Genomic DNA, 25344 nt, shown 5'->3' on the forward strand with positions numbered 1-25344 from the left:
AACATGATTTTCCATTTACATAACTCGTTTTAGTATCTAATATATATTTATATTATACACATATATGTGTATTTATTTATGGATAGCTATACAGTTATATGCTTATTTATTTTTGTTATCTTTTATTATATTTTCACTTATTAGGGCTTATATGTACATGCATACATGTGAAAATATAAGATAAGCAAGTTATTATAAATATCAATATAAGGTCAGGCGCTTTTTTCATGCATTTTTCTACACTTCCCCTTTTGGTATTTTCTTACCTTCTTTATCTTATCCCGTTGATTCTACTAAATTTTCTTACATATATCACTCCAATAAAAAATACAAATTTTTATTCAAAAAAAATAAATAGAAATGAGTTCGAATAGCCCCATTTCGGTTAATCTTGTTGATAACCTTTCTTCATATAATATTCAGAATGAGTCTTTTCGTCTAGGAAATGTATCAATCGAAGGAGACAAGTTTATTTGCGTAAAAGAAAATGTAAATGACAACACACAAGTTGTAGTGATAAATTTATATAACCAAGTTAGTATTCGTAAGTATATGAAAGCTGATAGTGTTATTATACACCCTAATGATCCAATATTAGCATTAAGAGGTAGCATAAAAAATGCGAATACGATATTTTTACAAGTATTTAATATAGAAACAAAAGAAAAAATATGTTCATTAAATTTAAATGAGCATATAAATTATTGGAAATGGATAAATAATGATACGATTGCAATTGTTTGTGAAAAAAATGTATATCACTGGAATATAGATATGTATAATACAAAAAAAAATAAAGAAAATAATGTACTTACAAAAGTTTTTGAAAAAGCACAAATATTTATTGATAATAATTCACAAATATTATATTATGGTACAGATAAAGAAATGAAATGGTGCATATTGTGTGGTATATCTACACAAGATCAGGGAAAGAGCATTGATGGGTATATGCAATTATATTCATGTGAAAAAAAATTGCATCAAATAATTGAAGGGTTTATTGGATGTTTTGGTTCATTTATATTTGAAAATTGGGATACAAAACCGTTATTTTGTTTTATTGAAAAAAAAAAAAATTCAAGTATGTCGAGGTTACATTTAATGGATATATATAATAGCAAAACAGAAGGAAGTACACCTTATAAAATTGTAAAAGAAATAAACTTAATAAATGACACATTAAATGATTTCCCTATATATATAAGTTTAAATACATTACAAGGTGTTATATATGTTATTACAAAATGCAGTTATGTATATATATTTGATGAAAGTACTTTAACTGAAATAGTAAGAGAAAAAATAAGTGATGATAATATATTTATATGTTGTGATAACAAAAATGGCGAAGGAATAATTGCAGTAAATAAAAAAGGAAAAATATATTATATAACATTAAATTATATTAATTTAATAAATTCATTAAAATCATCTAATATAGATGTAAAGGATAAAATAATTAGAAATTTATCATTAAAATATGGATATCCAGGTTGTGATTATATATCTGTATATAAAAAATGTATTAGTGAAATGGATTTTAAAAAAGCATCAAAAATTATATGTTTATTAAAAAATCCAAAAATATTTGAAAAATATTCTAATTCTATATCTGAAGCAATAACAATAATGAATAAAAAAAATATGGATATAAGAATTGTATCACCTTTACGAACCCAGCAAGTTTTAAATAGTTTTAAATCATTTCGAAATTCTCAAGGTCAACTATCTCCATTACTTTTATATTTTTCAGTATTATTAGAACTTGATAAATTAAATACGTATGAATCTATTGAATTAGTTAAGCCAGTTGTTTTGCAAAAAAAAAAAGAATATTTAGAAAAATGGATAAAAGATGATAAATTAGCATGCTCAGAAGAATTGGGAGATTTAGTAAAATCCTTAGATTTACGATTATCATTAATCATATATTTAAGATGTGGAGCACATAATAAAATAATTTCTATATATTGTTTGTTAAATATGTTTAATAATGTTATGACATATATTAATAACTATAAGCATATTACAAATTTCGATTTTGTTAATATATTTATTACAATAATTAACTATGAATTTCCTACTACATCAGGAGGGGGAAGTTTTAATTATGGGAATACTAATGGTAATGATTCGGGTTCTAGTTTAGATTTGCATCATACAGAAAAAAATGAATCCTTGGATTTTTTCAATGATAATAATAGTGTTTCTAATTCGAAGGATTTAAGAAATAGTAACAATCTTAGAAACACTAATATTGAAATTGCAACTCAGTATATAAAATTGTTAAGTGATAATAATATCCAATTAGATATTGGAAAAATAGTTGACTATTTATTAAATAATAACAAGTTACAGGAAGCTACATCTATATTGTTAGATTACTTAAAAGATAATAAACCAGAACATAAACACTTGCAAACCAAAATATTCGAATTTAATTTATATCATAATGTTCAAATTGCTGAAACGATTTTTCAAATGGATATATTTACTTACTATGATAAAAATAGAATAGCATATTTGTGTGAAGAAAAAGGATTATATCAAAGGGCTTTAGAAAATTATACTAATATTAATGACATTAAAAGAGTTATTACAAAATCAGCATGCTTTCAAAAAAATGGAAATATTTCAAATAATTTAAATTCAGAAGGTGGGTCAGGTAATATGAGCTTACATGGTGGAATATCTCTTGAATGGATTAAAAATTATTTTTCAACATTAAGTGATTCAGTTTGTCAAGATTTGTTATTTGATTTTATGAAAGGAAATAAAGTAAATATTGAAATTATAATTTCGATATGTGTTCAATATTATAATAAAATTGGAATTAAAAAAATTGTGAACAAATTTGAAGAGAATAAAAATTATGAGGGAATATTTTATTTTATTAGTTCTATATTGAATGAGTTACAAAATATGAGCACTGCTAGAAATGCTAATGATATAGGCAAATATAACGATAATAATAGTATTAGTAGTAATAACAATATTAATAATAATTTGTCAAGCTCTAGAAGTAATAACGATGATGCATCATCTATTTTACTAAATTCAGACATTGGAATTGGCACACAATTCTCCTACGAAAATAATTCAGCTTTAACTATTGAAGATTTGCATCATATAATGTTTAAATATATCGAGGCATGTGTAAAAATTAACAATATTCAAGAATTAGATAGAATATGTAAAGACAGAAATGCAAAATATAACCCTGAACAAATAAAAAACTTTTTAAAAGAATGCAAATTATCAGACCCTCGTCCATTAATATATGTATGTGATATACATAATTTTATAGAAGAATTAGCTGAATATTTATATAAAAATAGTTTGTTAAAATATATTGAAGTATATGTTATTAAGGTGAACCCACATAATGCTCATAAAGTTATTGGTGTTCTATTAGATTTAGATGCATCAGAAGATTTTCTTCTTAATTTACTAAATAATATAAAAAATATATCAAACATTGGTAATTTAATAGATATAGCAGAAAAACGAAATCGACTAAAATTATTATTACCATGGCTTGAAAGTAGATCTAATGAAGGTTATGAAAATATAGAATTACATAATGCTTTAGCAAAAATTTATATTGATTTAAATAAAGATCCTGAAACATTTTTAAAAAACAACAATTTTTATGATAAAAAAATGATAGGAAAATATTGTGAAGATTTAGACCCACATTTAGCATATACTGCATATGAAAGATCAAATGGCCAATGTGATGAAGAACTTATAAATATAACAAGTAAAAATGGCCTTTTTAAATTACAAGCTAAATATTTAGTATCTAGGCAATCGATGGGACTATGGTCAATGGTATTAGACGAATTAAATAAATATCGAAAAAATGTAATCGACCAAGTTATAGGTTCAACTTTAATTGAATCGAATAATGCTGATGAAATTACTGTAACTGTTAAAGCATTTATTGAAAAAAAATTAAGTAGTGAATTAATTGAATTACTAGAAAAAATTGTATTACATAATAGTGAATTTAGGGATAATAAAAATTTGCAAAATTTGTTAATTTTAACAGCTATCAAATCAGATTCAAAAAAAGTTATGGAATATATTAACAGACTAGACAACTTTTCAGGTTCACAAATAGCCGAGGTTGCATATGAATACAAATTAAGAGAAGAAGCTTTTGTCATATATAAAAAATTTAATTGCAACACATCTGCTATTTCAGTTTTATTGGATAATATCCTGATTTTTAATCAAAACCGAAAAGGTAAGATGTCAGCAAATGCTCGAAGGAAAAAAACCGAGTTTGCTTTATTTAATACAATTAATGATTACTCTGTAAATGATTCTGATGGTTACTTAAATGTTACGAATTTTTCAGGGGCGTTAAGTAGCTCTTATAATGAAAAACGTGATGGAGTATCATCGATCTATGGAAGTAATGAAGCATTCCGGAATTATGGAAGTGGACAATTATCTGAATTTGAAGAAGAAAGTAAAGAGGAACAAGAAATGGAAAAAGAGGAAAAACTTACTAATGTAGAAAAATATGAAGAAGATTTAAATAGAGCTATTGAATTTGCACAAAAATGTAATGTAAATGATGTATGGTTTATATTAGGTAAGGCTCAATTAAAATTGAATAAAATTATCGATGCGATTGACAGCTTTATTAAATCAAATAATGCAGGTGCTTATAAAGAGGTTATAGAAAAATGCAAAGAAAACAATTTTTATGAACAGTTAATAACTTATTTAAATACATTAAGAGAGCAGAATTCATTGAAAGATGTATTAGTAGATTCTGAATTATTATATGCATATGCCAAATTAAAAAAAACATTAGAAATGACAAAATTTATAGCTAGTACAAATTTAGCAAATATGCAATTAATTGGTGATAGATTATATAAAGAAAAAGAATATGATGCAGCAAAGATATTATATAGTAGTATCCCGAATAATCAAAAACTGACCTTTTGCCATTTAAAATTAAAAGAATATTCATTAGCTATCGAAGCCGCTAAAAAAACGAAAAGTCTTAAAACTTGGAGAGAAGTAAACTTAGTATGTGTAAAATATAAACAATTAAAATTTGCACATGTAGCAGGATTGCAACTCATTATGCATGCAGATCATTTAGATGAAATCATAAAAATTTATGAAAAAAAAAAATATATAAATGAACTATTGAGTTTATTGGAAAACGGGCTAAATAGTGAAAGGGCACATGTAGGAATATATACAGAATTAGGAATGTTGTATGCAAAATATAAACCAGAAAAATTAATGGAGTTTATAAGAAGTTATACTAATAAAATGAATACAAGGAAACTAATAGATGCATGTCATAACGAATATTTATTAAAAGAAGCAGTATATTTATATATATCATATGATGAATATAACTTAGCTGTTGATACAATTATTAAACACTCTCCTATTGCTTATCAGCCTGATATATTTATGCAAGTAATACATAAGGTGACAAATAGTGATATAATACACAAAGTAATAGATTTTTATATTGAAGAAAATCCATTGAATTTATATAATTTATTAAAGATTTTAGAAAATAAAATTGATAATAATAGATTAGTACAAACAATGAAAAAATCAAATAATTTGCCATTAATACAGAAATATTTAGAAGATATTCAAACACAAAATATTACATCTGTTAATGAAACCCTAAATGAAATTTATCTAGAAAATGATGATTATATTAGTTTAAGAAAATCGATAGACGAGTATGACAATTTTAATCAAACAAATTTAATTAATAAATTGGAAAATCACAAATTAGCTGAAATGAGAAGAATTGCAGCATTATTATATAAAAAAAATAAAAAATTTAAAGAAGCTATTAATTTATCAAAAAAAGAAGGACAAATTAAAGATGCTATTGATATTGCTAGAGTTTCTAAAAATCATCTATATGTCGAGGATCTAATTAATTATTTTATTCAAATTAAAAATAAGGAAGCTTTATGTGCATGTTTAATTGCTTGTTATGATATATTGAAACCAGATTATGTTTTAGAAATTATATGGTTGAGTGGATTTAAAGATCATGCTATGTTATATTTCATACAAATTATTAGTGATTATACTCAACAAATCGAAACCATGAAAAAACAAATAGAAGATATAGAAAAGGAAAAAAAAATGAATAAATCAGCTCCTAATGATTTTTCTGCCAATACTATTTCAAACCAATTCACCTATTCATTGAATAAAAACTTATCCATTATGCCTCCACAAAATAATTATATCCCAAATAATTCAGACTTTGACAAATATGACATGTTTAATACAAATACACATTTTTAAAGTTCATCTCTCCTTTTCTTAAGTTAAATCACAATCCGATTAATTTCACATTATTACATATTCATTTTTATACAAAGAAGTCATATGACTACATGTGAATTTTATTTTTTATAATTTTTTTATTTTCCCTATTTATATGCACTTCGTAAATTATATTTTTTCAAGTATTCATCTCAGATTTTCATCTCACTATCTAGGGAAGCTGTTAAATAGAGAGACATACACAATCACACATTATTTATATATTTTTTTTATGCATGTGTACAAACTTTGTAACAACACATAAATTTATATGAAGTTAAAATTTTTATAACAAATGGTAATGGCTCTAACCTTTCGTAATGTGAGTATATTATGTCGTATTATCTTATAGGTCTTTCTTATATTTAATGGAATGTGGCTAATGAAATAAAAAATAATTTTTTTGTTTATATATGTGTTCTGCCTTCAGCCATTTAAGCCTAATATTTTCATATTCCAAAAAGTTACAAAACATATTTAAAAAAAAAGTTAATATTTGGATTACATTTTCAACTTTTTATAAAACACAAAATATATGATTAAATAAAAATAAAATGAAACAACATCAAACTTATAATATCATAAAATAAGCCATAAGAATGTGCATATATAAAAGTGAACAAATACATAATACTAATAAATTTATGAATAAATTCAAATTATTAGTTTACTATGCATGTATACGCACATGTGGATCTTGTATACATCAATAAATATAGTTAGACATTTTTTACATCAAAACATGTATACACATCCATATTTCTTCAATGCTAAAATGAAATAAAATCAAGTTTATGATAGATATGAGCTTAAAATTCCAAAATATTTATTTTATATTTTGTTGAATTTTTATTTCCATTGCCATTATTTGTTTTTTTTTTTTCTTATATAAGTTTATCCTGTTTTCTTATGAAATGAACGCAAGCTGGGTCTGCTTCACTAAATGCATATCCCATAAATTCGGATTTTGATGATTTCTGAAAAAGGGGGAAAAATAATAACAAACCATGATTAATTATATGAAGTGCAAAAAATATAATAACATATAAGTTCTAAAAATTATAAAAAATAATTTTTTAAACTACCGTTTCATCCATGTTATTAGAACATTTAGAACTATGCTGAATATGGTTTGTATTTGAAATGTTTTCCTCCTGTAAAGTTGGGTAAATTAAAATTTTGTTTGCAGAAATATATTAATTTATTTTTTTTCCTTTTATCTTTCAAATAATGTTTGCCTTACCTCATCTTGAAGCAAGTGATAAGCTTCGGGATAAAAATTTTTCTTGTAAACCTTATAAACATAATCTCTGGTTAAAGCGGTAAATAGCACCAGCAAAAGAACTAACCAAAAACGAAGGGACTTGGCCAATAATATAGCCACTCCTAGAAAACTTTTATTTCCAATGCCAATAAATGAAAAAGCTATCGACATAATAATAAAAGAAATTACACTCATAGAAACAGCAACAATTGGTGATGTATTTAGATAATATGTTTCTAGCAGTATTTTTATATTAACTATAAAAACTGCTAGTAGATATGTAACACAACCAATTGACCAAATGTCAAATGGCTCTCCAGTCGAACTTGGTATATTATAATAAGCTAAGAAATATAATGGTATTATAAATACTAACAATCCGTGAAAAAGACTATTTAAAACCCATGATATAAACTTATTGATATTAAAATAAAAATTATGTATTCCTAATTTGTATAAACATGGATTTTTTAGTGCTGTATTTAAACTAACATCTTTATCTAGAATTGCTAATATAACTATCGGTAGAGATGTGAACATAACATTATATAAATGTAATAAAAATTCATAGTATATTTTTTGCCCTGAATATAATGAAATTGACCCATATATAAACAATGGGAAAATAAAAACTATATTTTTATAAAACATATATACAACCAATTTGCTTATTCTTCTATATGATAATCTACCATGTACTAATATTAAATTTCTTAAAAATCGAAATTGACTAATTCCATAATCTGATGAATTAAAAGCTTGTACACCTTCTTGACCTCTTATTCCGACACCTATATTAGCCATCTTAATCATATTACAATCATTTGCACCATCACCAATAGCTAAAGTATTTTTTTTTAATAATCTATTTGCAGAAGAAACTATGGAACCTTTTTGATAAGGACTAACACGGCCACATATAACTGATGAGCATTTATCAGCCAAATAAAAAAATTTTCTTTCAAAGGGTTTACTAAGTAATATGTCCAATACACTCCCATCTACTATTAAGACATTATTATTTAAAGTCATGTCCTCTTTATATGTATCGTGATCTAATGCTAAACTATCAGTATTTTTATATTTATTAGATATAATTTTCTTAAAAAAAGATTCTTCTACTTTATTTGTATCAAAATTAAAATGTAGTAAACTTAATGATTTTTCTACATATATTATATCTTCATCTAATTTTTTCATTAACAAATCTTCACTGAGTGCTAATTCTTCGGTATATATGAACTGTTCAGAACCATTATCTATTAAGTTAGTTGCAATACCAATATTAATAGCCGTTTCAATTTTATCACCTGTTAGCATCCATACATGTATACCGGATAGCCTTAAATCTTCAATAGTTGAGCCAACTCCTTCTTGTAATTTATCTTCTATGCCTGTAACTCCTTGTAATATTAAATCTTTTTCAATATTTTCAGCAATCTTTTCAATATTTTGTTCTCTACAATTTAAACTTAAAGATGCTTCTTTATATGAATTATACCATATAGCAAATTCTTCTTGGCTTAATTCTTTATATGCAATACACAAGGTTCTTAACCCTTCATCTGCATATGTTTCCATATGTTCTATTGTTAAGTCATCTACATCTGTTTTTTTCGCTAACTTTTTTATAATTACACATCCTGCTCCCTTGCAAAATACTACTATTTTATGTTTCTTTGTATTTTCGCAACTTATTACATTATTATTTGTTCCCGTATGTTTATTTTTGGTATTTTTTTTTTCGATTTTGTTATTTTCGTTATTTATCGTCTTTTCTTTTTCTCGATTTTTTTTCATATCACTGTTTCCAGCACTATCCTTGACTTGTTCTATGGCTGAAGATGAAATATTCAATTCCTTTTCCGTCGATAGGTTGACTGGATTATCTCCCATACCATTCCCACCTTGTTCTCCAGTCTTCAAAATGGCATTGTTCCCGTTTTCGATAGTATTGCTAGTACCATTAGTGTTGTTATTGGCATTTCTTGGACGAGGCATTGCGTTATTGTTGATGGAGGATGGTTCGGTGGATTCATTTGATATGATTGGAATTCGACATACAACAGTGCTCATTTTTCTTTTACTGGTAAATTCCACAGTAGCTAAAATATCTATTTCATATACCTTATCAAATATTTTAATTCCACATTTTCCATCCTTTCGATATAGAAAAGTAATTCCAAAATGTTTAGCTGCATATACTAAAGCCTCTTCATCAGGGCTGCTAGAAGAATATGTGTTAACATTATCACTCGTATCACACATAACACAATGATTGATTGATAAATGAAGAAAAAAATATATTAAAGAAGCATGATTAAAATGATTAACATCTTTTAATTGATCTACTAATTGTTTATCAATAATATTCACATTTGGTGTTTTGTTTTTAGGATCAAAATCTACCGGTTCCTGAGGAATAGGAATGTTATTTTTTTTTAAAATTTTTCTTTTAATTTCTGTTAAACCAGTTCCATATGATATACCGTTTATTGCACATTTTCTAAACTCCATAACATTACATGTTAATGTTCCAGTTTTATCAGAAAATATATATTCGATTTGTCCCAACTCTTCTATTAAACTTGAAGTTCTTGGTATTGCATTAAAATATATATAACTTTTTTCTTTAGAGTCTTTAAAAGTTCGCATTCTCGTAGATCTTTTTTTGAATATATCACTATTTTCATATTCGCTATTTAATATTATTTTTGTAGAATCAGAAGGGTTAGTACCTTTTTTTTTATTAGTGTCAACCATTGATTTATCTTCATTCGAATTATTATGCATTTCATCTACTTCTATAGAAAATTTTTTTTTCGATTTCATAGACTTTTGTATGGATTCTCCAAAAGATGGAATATTTTCCTCCACCTTATAAACCATATTATTATCACAAGATATAAAATATGCTTGGACAACTTTAACAAAACTCATAGTAACAATTAAACAAATAGGTATAAAATTAGCAGTAATAACTATCCATGAAAAAAATGATACAATACCACTAATAATTGGCGCTTTTGGTTCCACTAAATTAAATGGCAAATATTTAAACTTGCTCTTTTTTGAGAAGCTAACAATTACAGCACTATAATATGCAGATATGATACACATAAATACTTGAATTAACCATATAATGATAGTTAACTTATTTGTTAATATTTCAAGCTTACTATATTTTATAACTGGTTTTAATGAGTTCATTTGTATTTTTGTCTCTTTCCCTATATATATAGCCATACCTATTACCCAATCTATGTTTTTTAATTTGCAACCCCGTAAAACAAAATTTTTTTCATCAAATGGTAGCTTAATATATTTATCATCATGCTTATAACTATATAAATTATCATTTGATTTATTTTCTATAAAATTATTATTTATATCTTTGCTATTTTCTATTTCATCTCTATGGATTGATCCTTCAGATATACTTTTTTTAATTTCTTTATTAGTTGTTACATCGGTATTTATATCACTTTCTAAATAAATAGCACCATTCATAGTAGATAAATTTTTATTTGGCTTTTCGCTTAAAATATAACCTCTTAATTTTTTTGCTTTTTCAATAGCTTCATCCATATTATATGTTAAATTATTAAATATATATTTATTAACTTCTTTAACTTTTAAATTTGTTTCACCATCTAAACTCGATGTTTCAGCAAAGCATATTCCATTGGGATCACTTGAACTTAACAATAAAATATCTGCACAAAAAAAATCGGACCGTCTACATATTATTATATCTCCTACTTCAATATCTTTCCATCTTTTTTGTATTGTTCCATCTATATTTTCTAATTTGTCATCATAACTGTTCATAAAATAATTCGTGTCAGCCATTTCGTCAATATCTTCCTCTTCTTCTTCATCATCATCTTCATCATCATAATAGCTTTCAATAATATCTATTTTCTTACTTTTTTTTAATAATATTTTTTTTAGGTATCGAATAAATTTAATAAACACATTATTACTATTGTTAGGTTGTGATAAGTCACCATCACTTATAACATAGCATACTCTGTTGTTTTCAATTTTATCAGTTCTATGTCTATTCCAATCTTCATATGCATCATTTATAGCATTAGCAATTAATACAATTGATAAAGGGAATAATATTGTGGGTATTCTATTCGTTGCTGTTAATTCAGGAACCAGTTGTAATACTCCGATGATAAAAAAATAAATATTTGATATTTTATGGAATTGCTCATAAGCGTTTAAAAATATAAAATTAAAAATTGTGTATTTAGAAGTAATCACTGAATTTGTATGGCGCCTTTTGTTCACGCCGTTGATGCGTATTTGTGTTGCATTTGCCTCACTAAAAAGAAAAAATGTATATATACATATAAATATATAATAAGAATGAATATATGTAAAAAAGACGATTGTTCTATTTTTTTATTTAGTTATTTAAACATTACACATTATCACCCTTTATGTGTTTCGGCATTTTCTTATAAAGCAGTGATATTATTACCACCTGTTTCCTATTTCCCTTCTTTTATGGGTATTTGATTTATATTATTTTAGCATATATTTAAAAATAATTAAATCACACAGTATTTTTTTTTTCGTTTTCTTTTTTTATTGCAGTTACTTTAAAACTATATTAAAATAATAATACATTTTTTAGAATTATATATTAATAATAATTTTAAAAATTAAAATTAAAAAAAATAGAAAAACATTGCATAAAAAGAAATAAAATTTTGACAAAACTAATAGAAAGTAAAATATAAAATAATAATCACAATAATATAAATAAAGTGTAAATATAATAATAACAGCAATAATACCAGTCACAAAAACTGATGTAAAGTTATTCAACTACATAAATTTTTTAATAATTTATGTTTATGCATATTTGTGTATATTCATTGGAATGTTATATTAGTACGCCGGGGTAATTATTAATACATTTATATGAATATGTCATTTTATATTTTCAAGATTTTTTAAATAATTGAAAATTAAAAAATAGTTAAGTCAGTCACTATGAAATGTTTAAAATATGTATTTTTATACATTTTTAATTATAATAAACTTTTATACTCAGTGAGTATGCTTTATACCCATAAATGTTTAAACTTAAAATTATTTATTTTTCTATATAACAATATATTTTTAATTTACTTTAATAAAGACAAAAATACATATAATTTAATAAATGCAAATATTATTCATGTATTTAACCAATTTACTTACTATTGGGGCATGCATACATGTGTATAAGCATTGTAGAAAAATAAGGATATCAAATATGCAATTGGAAAATTTTATATAATATATATATTGCTTTTTTGGATAATCGATTTTTATAAATAGATAGATATTTTCTGTTTTAATATTATATAAGTATTACCTTACTACAAAGCTAATTGGAGAATATGTTAAATGCATTTATTATTTAAAAAAGTGAAATAATATTAAACCGTATTATATAAACCAGTTTTAGTTTTTTTTTCCTCTACCTTTTATTCATTTCTTTAAATTAAATAAATCAAACCCTTATAAGCACTTTCAATAGATATAATATATTTAATTAATACTAATGAAATGCATATTAGGCATGTCGCAAATTATAATCAGGGACATATATTTATTTTTTATTCGTTTGTTTATTATTTTATTAGTTATATATGACAATATATAAATCTGCCTTGTTTTCACGTAAATACTTCTATAAAGACTATACTAAATTTATCAATTCATGGACAATTAATATAACAAAAAAAATAGTATACGTATATGTATATCTTATTATTATATGTAATATAAATACATGAAATTTATGCATTATTTTATATAGTTGTATTTACGATTTGGAAAAAGGAAAGCCAGTATAATTATATCAAAATTATTAAATAGTTTCTTATATATGCATATATCCACAATTTTCCATTGTAGATGTATTAAATACACCCATAGTCACTTTTTTATATTTATGGGCAAAATAAGTTCGTATATATATGTGAATATATTAACTTTTAGCGTATATAACAATTTTATTTGGTTATAGGAGAAATTGCAATTTTGAAGCAAAGAACTAACTCTCCTTTGATTTATATACATATTTGTTGATGAAATGAAAAAATATATAATAGTTTGTTTTTATGCTATAAATGAATATATATAAATGGGTATGATGCGCATAAATATGTAGCATATGTGCATATATATATTTATGGTATTATTATTGTGTATATATTTAAATGAAGTGTCTGTTTTATGCCTCTATTTGACACCAATTAAATCCTACAATCTTCATATTATTTATTTGTGCAATATTATAAGAAGTATTATAATTATTAAATTTAACTCTGGTTATATAATTTTCTCCTCTATATATTGGTATACCGTTTATATTATCTTTATACTCTTCTTTTATTAATAAAAGTATAAAACTAATTCTATGTAGGCCTGTACCCTTTTTTATAGAGGGACCATTATATGGCAATAATGTTATACAATTTTTTTCTGTTCCTTTTAATAATTCTTTAGATTTTATACCTGAAACAACCCAATGTATATATTCGCTTCCATCTGGTCTTTTTCGTGAAGGGAAATCTGGATCGATCATAAATAAAACAAAACAATAACCATCTGGCGGAGCTTCGGAAAATCGAACATTTCTCGGTACACTTCCAGTTCCAGAAATATCTAATATATTTCCGTTTTTTACTTCCTTTCCTGCTTTAAAACTTATAAAAATATCTACATTTAAATTGATATCTTCATTTGGGAAAATGTTGGGTATTATTTTTTCCTTCTTTAGTTCTTCTTTTGTGGGAATTGTCATTTTTAACAGGTTGTTATATTATCCCCAACAGATATTGCCTATATATGTATGCGCGTGTATATATATTCCTATATGAAAATAATGATATATTGGGGAAAGTTCGGGATTTTTGGTGTCTATCTTTCTAAAATTACTTTAAAAAAAATGTATATATAATTTGTGTTTGGTATGAAATAAAAATTACAATTATGTATATCCTTTATTATAAAATTATTTTTTGTAATATTTTTAAAGTGTTATGAAAAAAAGATATTTAGTTATTTTTATCATCGCATTTTAATTGAAAATAGTTTGATCAAGGAATTAAACAAAATTTCTTTTGTGCATATAGTATTTGGATTTTTTGCATTTTTTCCTTTGATATAAATTCAGCTATATCTAGACAGTAATTACATTATTGTTTGCTCTTTATATTTATTCTTAACAAAAATGTGCCAATATATTTGTACACATGTGTAGATATTGCTCCGTTGCGATTTTAATACTTAAATTATAAAATATAAAAAATTAAAAGTGTTATATAGATATACCTTTTATTTGCTAATATAGTATATTAACATTTATTTTTTATTCTTACATTATTTATAATATATATAATATACATATTTTTAAGCTATTTTTATCTGCATGCGTACCATTTTTAAACTTTTTGTTTTGTACGTAATATATATATACTAACTCCCTCAAATATTATATCTTTTTTGTACATAAGTATTTTTATTATTAATATGGCATGGTTATGTTTATTAAACTGCGAACAAAATATTTTATATATACACATACGTATACATATTTACATATATCCGTTGTTTCAACAAACATAATACATATAAGAGTAATATGATACAGACATTTATATGAATAATTTTTTTAATAATTTCCCTAAATTTAAAAATTCCAAAATTTCACACAAATTGTTTCTTAAGATAATAAAAATCGGAAAATAAATTCAGGGGGAAAAAATATATATACTGCTCGTACTTGTTAACCCTTGTCTAGTACTTTTTTTTCGATTAATTTTAACGTAATTTTTGATTTTTTATATAGTAAAAGTGCCACCAAACATTAGCACTCATACATATGTATATATTATTTTCATTTTTTTGGAATTAAAAAAAAGACAAAATAAAACATTCCTATATATATTTTATGAATTATAAATTATTAGAATCATCAAAAAAAATAAAATGTAAAACAAAATATTTTTTTATATACAACTATTTATTTACTGAATCCTATATTTTTCTTTTTTATGCATGTTTTTTTCTTATATTTACCTATATATACTATATTTTTTATAAAAGCAAAAATTGAAACTATAACGATGTTTATCCATAATGAAGTGTAAAATATTACCTTACAATATTTAAACGTATAAATATAGACATAAAATTAAAAATATACATTTAATGCTTGTCTGAAGTGATGGTTATAAAAGTTCATTTAAAAAGCGGTTATAGGGAGCTAGAAAATAAAATATATAAATAGCATTTCAAAAGTAATAAGTAGATGAAAAGGTTTGAAAATAGAAGAGTGATATGTAACATTAGAAGCATAAGCATTTTTAGTTTGACACCGAAATATCGCTATTTATGTAATTCGAAAATAAAAAGATTTGGAAATATAAAACATGCCCACTTGTATTGCGTATATATACAAAATGATTGATGATTTAGAAGCTCTAATTAAAAAATCATCCGCGGATGGGAAAGATAATTGTCTAAATGTGCGTCTGTATTTAATACAATTTTTATTTATATTTATTGTTTGCTTTGTAATTTTTCTTTTTTTCTTTATATTATTTTTTCTCGGCGTTTTCTAAATTTACATATTACCATTAATTTATTAAGAGTTTATCCTATTTTCAATATTACTTTTTTTTTAAGAAAATATAATTTTTTAATAATCTTATATATGCATATAGTTTGCGAGCATACAGTTAAATTGCTGGAGTAAATAAGTAACCATAAAATGAAACCTAGGATATTTTTTTTATATAAAGAAATCCATAAGCGTTTTGGAAAATATTTTCAGTTTTTTATATTTCCAATGATTAAGATAATATTGTGCACATCCTCTTAAAAAGTATATTATATATGCATATGGCATTTTGTAATCTGGGACAATTACAAATAAATACCATGGAAGCAAAAACAATTATCCAAATGTACATATAACTATTTTGCTTTTTGTTATATATATATACACTCTTTAATATTTTTACTTTTCGCATTTAAATAATATTTATTTTATTTTTAAACAAAATACATGCATGTCATATTTTCAAATAGCTATAAAAGATTTTATTTCAAGAACGGGAATATCACATTGCTCCCATATAAGTAAATCGCATGAATAATAAATAAATATATTATATCAATACATATATAACTAGACACTAATGTAAGCTATTTGTTGTCATGTGGCACATTTATGCGAAGTATTATGCATATACTAATAATTTTTGAAGAAACTATATATTTGTTTTGGTAATAATGCGAAATTTCAAGAAAAGTATAATAACAAATATATATATATATATATATATATATATATATATATTATATAAATTCTTAAAATAAGGAATTGAAATTTTTTTGAGTAAATGCATTTACTAATCCGAGCAAACAATTATTGTGCACACAGATATCCGCATATTTAATGAAAGAGAGCTGAAAACCTATAACAGTGGCATTTGTTAATCTATATAATAAACTTTTAACTTTTCATAATATCTTTTTACAATTTAATATTTAAAATAAATATACATTAATTTATATATATTATTCAATTGTAGTGATATAAATAAAATTGCTTAATTCTTTCTTCATCAAATCAAAGGAAAATATTTTATGTTTTTTTTTTGAATAAAAATCTAGCTATTTAGTATAAGGGGAAAAAATATAACTCCAAATTAATATTAAAGATGCCAAAAATAGAAGCTATAATAGCACCTTCAGTACTTGCTTCTAATATTAGCAAGCTTGCTGAAGAAACTAAAAGAATGGAAGATTTGGGAGCAGAATGGATACATTTAGATGTTATGGATATGCACTTTGTTCCGAATTTGTCATTTGGCCCTCCTGTTATTAATAATTTAAAAAAATTTACAAATAATATATTTTTTGATATACATTTAATGGTAGAAAATCCAGAAAAATATGTTAGTTTATTGAAAACTTCTAATCAATTAACATTTCATTTTGAAGCCTTAAATGAAGATATTGAAAAGTGTATAGAACTAGCGAAAATAATTAAAAGCAATAATATGTGGTGCGGAATTTCTCTTAAACCAAAAACAAGTGTAGAAAAACTCGTTCCAATAATAGATACTAATTTAATAGATACTGTTTTAGTTATGACAGTAGAACCTGGATTTGGGGGTCAGTCGTTTATGCATGATATGATGAGTAAAGTTTCTTTTCTTAGAAAAAAATATAAAAATTTAAATATTCAAGTTGATGGGGGATTAAATATAGAGACTACTGAAATATCTGCATCTCATGGGGCCAATATTATTGTTGCTGGTACTAGCATTTTTAATGCGGAAGACCCCAAATTTGTTATTAATACTATGAGAAAATCAATACAAAAATATTTACAAAATTAGTTATCTATTGTTTTTCTAAGACGCATAAAATAAGCATGGATGCATGTAGTACACATACATATATATATTATCCAAAAAAATGTTTATAAATTTGTGCATTGTTTATGTTTCGATTTTTTAGTTCACTACATATTAAGCATACTGTAGTCCATATTTTTTTGATTAAGAAGTGGGACTATTACATTCTTCATATATATAAACTAAATTCTTTAATTATATAAATATATATTCAGTTTAAAATAGTAAGTTAGGTAAATAATCGATCTTACGAAACGTGAATATGTAAAATAATAAAACTATAATAGACACCAAGGTACAAAAATTATCGGCAAAAAAAATATTTAAATGCTGTTATATATAATCAAATAAATAACGGTACAATAAATATGATAACGGATCTAATATCAAAAAAATAACGAAATGTAATAATAATGGTGATCCATGGGTAGTGGTATAAACGAAACGGTGGAGTGTACACAGAAAAAATTATATTTGAATCTATTGAGAATTTTCATATTTTCATCAATGAATTATAGGTAAATGGTTATAGCTAACCTTAAACATCATAGAAAAGTAGTACCTGTTTTATTTAACACATTTTAGTAATTTAATAGAATGCACACAAATACATATATGCGCAATTTGCACAAAATTGTCGATACAGATACTAGTCTATAATGAAATGTATATATTAGCGCATTCATATATATATATATATATATATATATATAATGATAAAACTGTGAATTTAACATACGTGCAATTTATCTCTTATAATTTCCTAATTATAATTAAAATAGATAGTCACTACATGTATATGCTAATGAATTCATTTATTATTTTACTGTTATTTTTTTATACATTTTTATTTATTATTCGCATATATTAAGCGTTTAAAGATACTTTCTCTTATCCATTTGCATTTTTATGGAAAGGTAATACTACGAATAGATAATTGTAAATTTGAAAAAGAAAAAAACTTATTATTAAAATGCTCCTAATAGTTGAAATAAGCCTTATAATTAAATGTCCTTTTTTATTTATTTTTGCAGCACTTTTACGACTTCTTCTTTTTAAACAAAATTTACATATTAACATGGTAAGGAACAAAATTATAATTTCTCTCTATATTTACATTGTTATTATTTCTTATGTGAAATTTGTTTTTAAAAGGGTCTGGAATATCATTTGATTCGTAATAATTATATGTAGGCTTTATCATTTTGGTTGCATTTTTGTTATGAAAATTATATCCTTTATTTTTATTGCTATTTTTATTTTTTCTATTAATATTGGTATTCCCTCCATTTCTCATGTTTCCAAAATCATTCATATTATTAATATTGCTAACATCCATCATGTTATTATTGTTGCAGGTATTTATACTCACCATTGTGTTATTAGTGGAATTATTAATTTTTTTGCTTGCCTTAAAATTTTTAGGATTATGTTTGAGCATTTCATTTAATAGCTTTGAATTAACATCATCTGGATTGCGTAATACATGTAAAAGTATATCTAATTTTTCCATATTATTTTTTACTAGTTTTTTCCATTTTTTTGCTGATATTAATACATGATCTGGATGATGGCAAAAAGAGCAATCATCGCCATTCATGCATATGTTTCCATTATAGACATGGGCACAAGGTTTGCACACTCTTTGTTCATGCTCTAAATCTTGAGAACACTTTTTATAATATTTAAATAATTTTTGCACTGATAAATTTTTTGATATACATTTTGTTGTATTTAAATTATTTGAATCACATGAATTCATTATGATGTGTTCATTGAATATATTTCCGGTATTTAATTTATTTATGTTTGATTCATCAAGAATATCATTTGTTTTTATTAAATTCATTTTAGTAAATGTGCTAGAAATTTCTGAGCTATCTATAGCATCAAATGTATATGTTTTAATTGTGTCATGTAGTGATGATGCTGCATTGTTTATTTCGTCAAAGAAACTGTATTCATTGTTTACATTTTTTTGTATTCCCGAATCACCACCTATAGTATATCTTCTCCCTCGTGTGGAGCAATAAATCATATTATTATTTGGTGATATAGATATACAAGCTTGTTCATTTAATGTCCCATTTTTATTTTCTGCATATATATATATATTATTATTATTAAAAATTATATTATTTCTTATATCATTCTCATTACTATACTTTGCTGGTAATGTTCTAAAATTCTTAAATGTAGAATAATCGATATCTTCTATATTTTCTTGAATGTTTTCAATTTCTGAAAATCTTTTATTTACAACATAATTTGTTTTCTTTGTTGTATAATCTGCGTAATTTGATAGTGCTCTACATATATCACTATTTATATCAGAACATATTTGTTCTTCATTTTCTTGATTCATCTGTACTAAAGAATCGAAAAAATATTTTTTTTGCCGCAACAACAATTCATGATCTATGTATTTTTCTTCATTCATACTTTGCAAATTTTCTTGGAAGTTATTATTGCACAATGCATATTTCGCCACAGGAGAAACATTGTTCATCTTTCATAAAATTTATTTTCTATTTGTTATATTTACTATATTAATTCTATATTTATACTACAAATTATATTACTATTTATACTACGAATGTACTGCTATCTTATGGAATATTACTGAAAATGCAGGAACTCAGTAAGTTAAGAAAAGAAAGAATGTGCAATGTACAAAAAAAAATAAATAATAAAATAAATAAAGTAATAAAATAATATAATAGCAAAAAAATAAAATAATAAAAAAAAAGTGTATGTACATATAAAAATAAAAAAATAAAAATCACGTACACTCCTTGGACTTTTGGAGTACATCCACAGTGGGGGCTTTTAGAAAAGCCTTTAAAATTGGTGTAATTATTTGATCATGTAAATAAATAAATATATTTATAAATATGCATTGTATATATTTTATTTTTGTACGTTTTTTAATATATCTGATTTTCAATATATCCGCAAAAAAAAAAAATATATACTATATCAATAGACTAAAAAAAAGTGTAATATTTTTCCAAGCATACATAAATTTTTTAATTTAACTATAAATCTTTTATATTTATTTTATTTGTTCTCATATTTCTTTTAATATTCTTATAGAGAATTGAATTCTACATATTAAGTTAAAATAAAAGTACATTAATTTCCAATGTTCCTTGTTAAACATAGTTTATTTGTTCCATTTATATATACTTAATTTTTTTTAAATAAGCAACTTAAAAATGGCAAATATTGTTTTAATAATATTTAATGACCTATTTAAAAAAAAAAAAATATATATATAAATATATGTAGGTGTACCTATTGTTTTATATAAAAGCTAACACCAAGCCAATGATGTTTTTTGCATGGCCATACATATTTTTTTTTTTTTTTTTATTAATAGCTATTTTTTTATTGTAATTTTTTTTATGTTTAAAATATTGATAAATATATTATTACTCCAAATAATGTTTTAAAGTTTTCTTATTAAAAAATTAAACTTCATTTTCTCAAATGGACATTCTTAGGAGGTAATAATGATAATACCATAAAAAAGGAAAACAATAGAAACATTATATTATCATAAAATTTAAATTAAAATAAAAAATGTATAGGTGTATATAATAAAGCTCATAACATAAATATTATAATTTATTATTTATCACATTATGGTACTTTATTACACTACCAGCATATTACCATGTTAAAATGTTGTACGGATTTTGTTCGTACTATTGGTGAAAAAATAGTTTTGTCATATTTTTTAATTTTTCGAAATGTGTACAAATATGTATATTGTATTGGAAATAAAGATAAAATATTTTTACTTAAAGAGACATATATTTAACTATATATATGTAGCGAACAAATTCGTTTTTCTATTAAAAAAATAATAAATGTACCAATGAATATCTATCATTGATATATTATTAAATTGGGAGTATTTTGTGAATTAAAAATAAGATATGTGCATATTTTTGTGAAAGTTTATTATAACAAAATAGACATATTATTGTGGGTATTATTAATTTAATATATTATAACAGTTTAAACAATATTTAACTATGTGAAAATAGTCTATGTTTTAACTGTGTATTTAAGAGTGGCACTATAATTAAAAAATCAAATATTAATTACCCAATGAGGTACAATATTAATATAAATAAGAATGTTAACGTTATAATTTAATTCAAATACAACGTTTTGTTAAATGTAAAAAAATATGCATATATTATAATAATTTGTTCTTTTAATTGATGAGCAAACTTTGGGGTTTTCATTTTTTTTGTTTTTTTTTTCAATTTTTTTCATATACTTCATAAAATTTATTTTTTTAAATCGTAATTAATGGTATATTCATAATTTTTAATTTTTTATTATTAATCCTTTTCATAAAAATTTTTAAATAAAATCACAATATTCGATAAAAATGTACATGTTTAATTTTCTCATTCAATATGTTTATTATGCTATACCATGAGTTTTACAGAGGAAAATATAATAATACGAAACAAAATAAAGAGATAATATCATATTTTGTTCAAAAATCCTAAATGAAATATATATATTATTATTTTAAGAGTTATTATAATTTTGAAAAAAAAAAAATAAATAGTATTACTTTTTAGTGTATTAAAATGTACAAATTCAAACAGAACTAATTTTTGCAGAGTTAAAGAAAGTTTACATACAATTGGTTAAAAAATATTTTCCGTAAAACAAAGGAAACTATGCAAGCAATTTATCACTGCAATCGTATATATACAAAAAATCAAAACAAATAAATACAACACGAGTTTTTTCAATCAAATTATTGAATAAAATATTTATCATTTAAACGAATTAGCATATACATGATCATTTTACTTATAAATATGCGTACATAAATCATGGATTTATTGAGAGAGTATGACGAAAATGACGATCTTGAAGTAGATAATTCGAATGATAAAAACTCAAATGAGAAAGGAAGTTCAAATAATAGTGACATTAAAACAACGGATCCTATATGCGATGAAAACAATACAAGTATAAAAAATGAGAAAAATGAAAATACCCAAATAATAAATATAAGTTCAATGAATTTAATAGATTGTGCCCCTGATGTAAATACCTACGATATGGAAATAAAAAATTATAGAGAAAAATTTAAGAATATAGAAAAAAAAATAATGTTTGATGACCCAGTTTACCATAGCATTTTGAGCAAACCCCAACAAGGGCCATGTATAAATGGAGACTATAATTTCTTAAAAAATACAAATAAAAACCATTTTAATGGAAATATAGAAACAACATTTGTTAATAAAAATATGTTTGATTACCAATATAATCATTTTAATGTAACTGGTATTGCTCAAAATCCCGCATTAAAAAATTACTACCAAAATAATTATCAAAATTATATAATAGCAAAAAATCCAATTAGTTACTCTGAAAACAATGGACAGTTCCATGTAAATAAAAATAGAAAAAAAAGAGGAAAAAATGAAAGTAATGATTATTACTCCATGGAAAAATATAAAGGTCCATGGGAATGTAGAGAAAGTAACAATAACCAAGAAAAAGAAAACAGAGACGAACAAACATGTGACAATAAAAAACCTAAAAATGCTAAAAATGATGACGATGTAGATGAGTCTAAAAAAAATAATTCAAAAAAAACAATTTTTTTAAAATTGGAACCGTGCGGGCTTGAAGAAGCAATTCAAAACAATACAATAAGCGAACAAAATACATTATATAATGATAAAATAGTTTCAACATTACATATAAATTATGAAGTTGATTATTATAAAAAATCATGGTTTGAATTACCATCAGAATATAAAGAAAAAGATTTTATAATAGAAGAAAATTTCCCTCCTAAAAAAGAAATTCATACATATAAGGGGCATAAAATGGGCGTTCAAAAAATTCGCTTTTTCCCAAAATATGGAAATTATATTTTATCTGGTTCCTTAGATAGTACATTAAAATTGTGGGGTTCATATAAATCAAAAAAATGTTTAAGAACATACAAAGGACATTTCAAAGGAGTTAAGGATGTACTATTTGATAAAGACGGGTCAAATTTTATAAGTTGCAGTTATGATAATAATGTTATTTACTGGGACACAGAATATGGAAAAATAAAAGGAATATATAGTCAAAAAAAAACACCATATTGTTTGTGCTTAAATAACGATGATCCAAATGTATTTTTAGTAGGTGGTGCTAATAATAAAATTTGTCATATTGATTTTAGAACAGGCAATATAGAATTAGAATATAATGAGCATTTACAAGCTATAAATACAATTACTTTATGTGAAAATAATAAAAAACTTGTCAGTACATCAGATGATAAAAAAATATTTATTTGGGAATACGGGTTGCCGGTTGTTGTTAAATATATTTCTGATGCTTCCATGTTTTCAATAACATCCGTTTCTGTTCATCCAAGTAACAAATTTTTTTTATGTCAATCGATGAATAATATAATAACTGTTTATGAAGCTACAGGGAAATTTAGATTCTTTTCGAAAAAAACATTCAAAGGACATAAAAATATTGGATATTCTATCAATGTATCATGTAGTAACGATGGGAAATATGTTATCAGTGGTGATAGTAATGGAGGTTTATTTATATGGAATTGGAAAAAAATGTCTAACTTTAAAAATATGAAGGCGCATAGTAATGTTTGTATAGACTGTGCATGGCATCCTTTCAAAACCTCAATGTTAGCTACAGCTAGCTGGGATTCAACAATTAAATTGTGGGAATAACAATTGAATTATATTTTTTATCCATTAATATCTCCACATATTCACCAATTTACTATTATTTCCTTTTTTTTAAAGTAATTATTTTTTTTTAATTACATATATGCATTGTTTGTATATGATGTAACATTTTTTTTTTCTTTTTTTTGTTGTTGAATATTTACCTTCTAATACATTGATTAAGCGTGAATATTAATATGCTTCCATTTTGCTATTTTTTTAAAAGAATTATAAAACAAAAATTTGCACATATATATGACTACTTATTTACATATATCAAGCATATTCCTTTTAGTTGTAAATTTTAGCAATAATTTTGCATTTTTTTTAATTTTTTAATTATATTATATAGTTTGCCAATAAAGTAATATATTGAATGAATACCACAATAATACCATCAAAATATCAAACATGCTTTTAAAAATAAACGCAAAAAATATATTTCCAATATGATCAAATTGTTTATATATTTTTTTAAAGCTAAATCCATTGAATTATTACCAAAAAAACGAGACATGCTATATAGCACAAAAATGTTACTCCAATC

The 25344-nt window shown here is 23.6% G+C and overlaps 7 protein-coding genes across 7 annotated transcripts; 4 read left to right on the forward strand and 3 right to left on the reverse strand.

Moving 5' to 3' along the window:
* Positions 1 to 360: 360 nt before the first annotated feature.
* Positions 361 to 6321, forward strand: PBANKA_1434700 (clathrin heavy chain, putative; the record flags this gene model as incomplete). The annotated part of the gene is made up of 1 exon (XM_034567701.1): positions 361 to 6321. The coding sequence occupies one exon, from the start codon at positions 361 to 363 to the stop codon at positions 6319 to 6321; it is 5961 nt and encodes a 1986-aa protein (XP_034424172.1).
* Positions 6322 to 7226: 905 nt separating this feature from the next.
* PBANKA_1434800 (aminophospholipid-transporting P-ATPase, putative) lies at positions 7227 to 12074 on the reverse strand (the record flags this gene model as incomplete). The annotated part of the gene is made up of 4 exons (XM_034567702.1): positions 7227 to 7319; positions 7428 to 7496; positions 7586 to 11942; positions 12046 to 12074. 4 exons carry the CDS (start codon positions 12072 to 12074, stop codon positions 7227 to 7229), a joined length of 4548 nt encoding a protein of 1515 aa, XP_034424173.1.
* Positions 12075 to 13850: 1776 nt separating this feature from the next.
* On the reverse strand, positions 13851 to 14423 carry PBANKA_1434900 (raf kinase inhibitor, putative; the record flags this gene model as incomplete). Its single annotated transcript, XM_034567703.1, has 1 exon — positions 13851 to 14423. One exon carries the CDS (start codon positions 14421 to 14423, stop codon positions 13851 to 13853), a length of 573 nt encoding a protein of 190 aa, XP_034424174.1.
* A 1660-nt stretch (positions 14424 to 16083) lies between these two features.
* Positions 16084 to 16245, forward strand: PBANKA_1435000 (conserved Plasmodium protein, unknown function; the record flags this gene model as incomplete). The annotated part of the gene is made up of 1 exon (XM_034567704.1): positions 16084 to 16245. The coding sequence occupies one exon, from the start codon at positions 16084 to 16086 to the stop codon at positions 16243 to 16245; it is 162 nt and encodes a 53-aa protein (XP_034424175.1).
* A 1104-nt stretch (positions 16246 to 17349) lies between these two features.
* On the forward strand, positions 17350 to 18033 carry PBANKA_1435100 (ribulose-phosphate 3-epimerase, putative; the record flags this gene model as incomplete). The annotated part of the gene is made up of 1 exon (XM_034567705.1): positions 17350 to 18033. The coding sequence occupies one exon, from the start codon at positions 17350 to 17352 to the stop codon at positions 18031 to 18033; it is 684 nt and encodes a 227-aa protein (XP_034424176.1).
* Positions 18034 to 19117: 1084 nt separating this feature from the next.
* On the reverse strand, positions 19118 to 20560 carry PBANKA_1435200 (zinc finger protein, putative; the record flags this gene model as incomplete). The annotated part of the gene is made up of 1 exon (XM_034567706.1): positions 19118 to 20560. One exon carries the CDS (start codon positions 20558 to 20560, stop codon positions 19118 to 19120), a length of 1443 nt encoding a protein of 480 aa, XP_034424177.1.
* A 2359-nt stretch (positions 20561 to 22919) lies between these two features.
* PBANKA_1435300 (pre-mRNA-processing factor 17, putative) lies at positions 22920 to 24800 on the forward strand (the record flags this gene model as incomplete). Its single annotated transcript, XM_034567708.1, has 1 exon — positions 22920 to 24800. One exon carries the CDS (start codon positions 22920 to 22922, stop codon positions 24798 to 24800), a length of 1881 nt encoding a protein of 626 aa, XP_034424178.1.
* Positions 24801 to 25344: the final 544 nt, after the last annotated feature.

The sequence above is a fragment of the Plasmodium berghei genome, assembly GCF_900002375.2.
Source record: "Plasmodium berghei ANKA genome assembly, chromosome: 14".
In the NCBI taxonomy this organism is placed as follows: domain Eukaryota; phylum Apicomplexa; class Aconoidasida; order Haemosporida; family Plasmodiidae; genus Plasmodium; species Plasmodium berghei.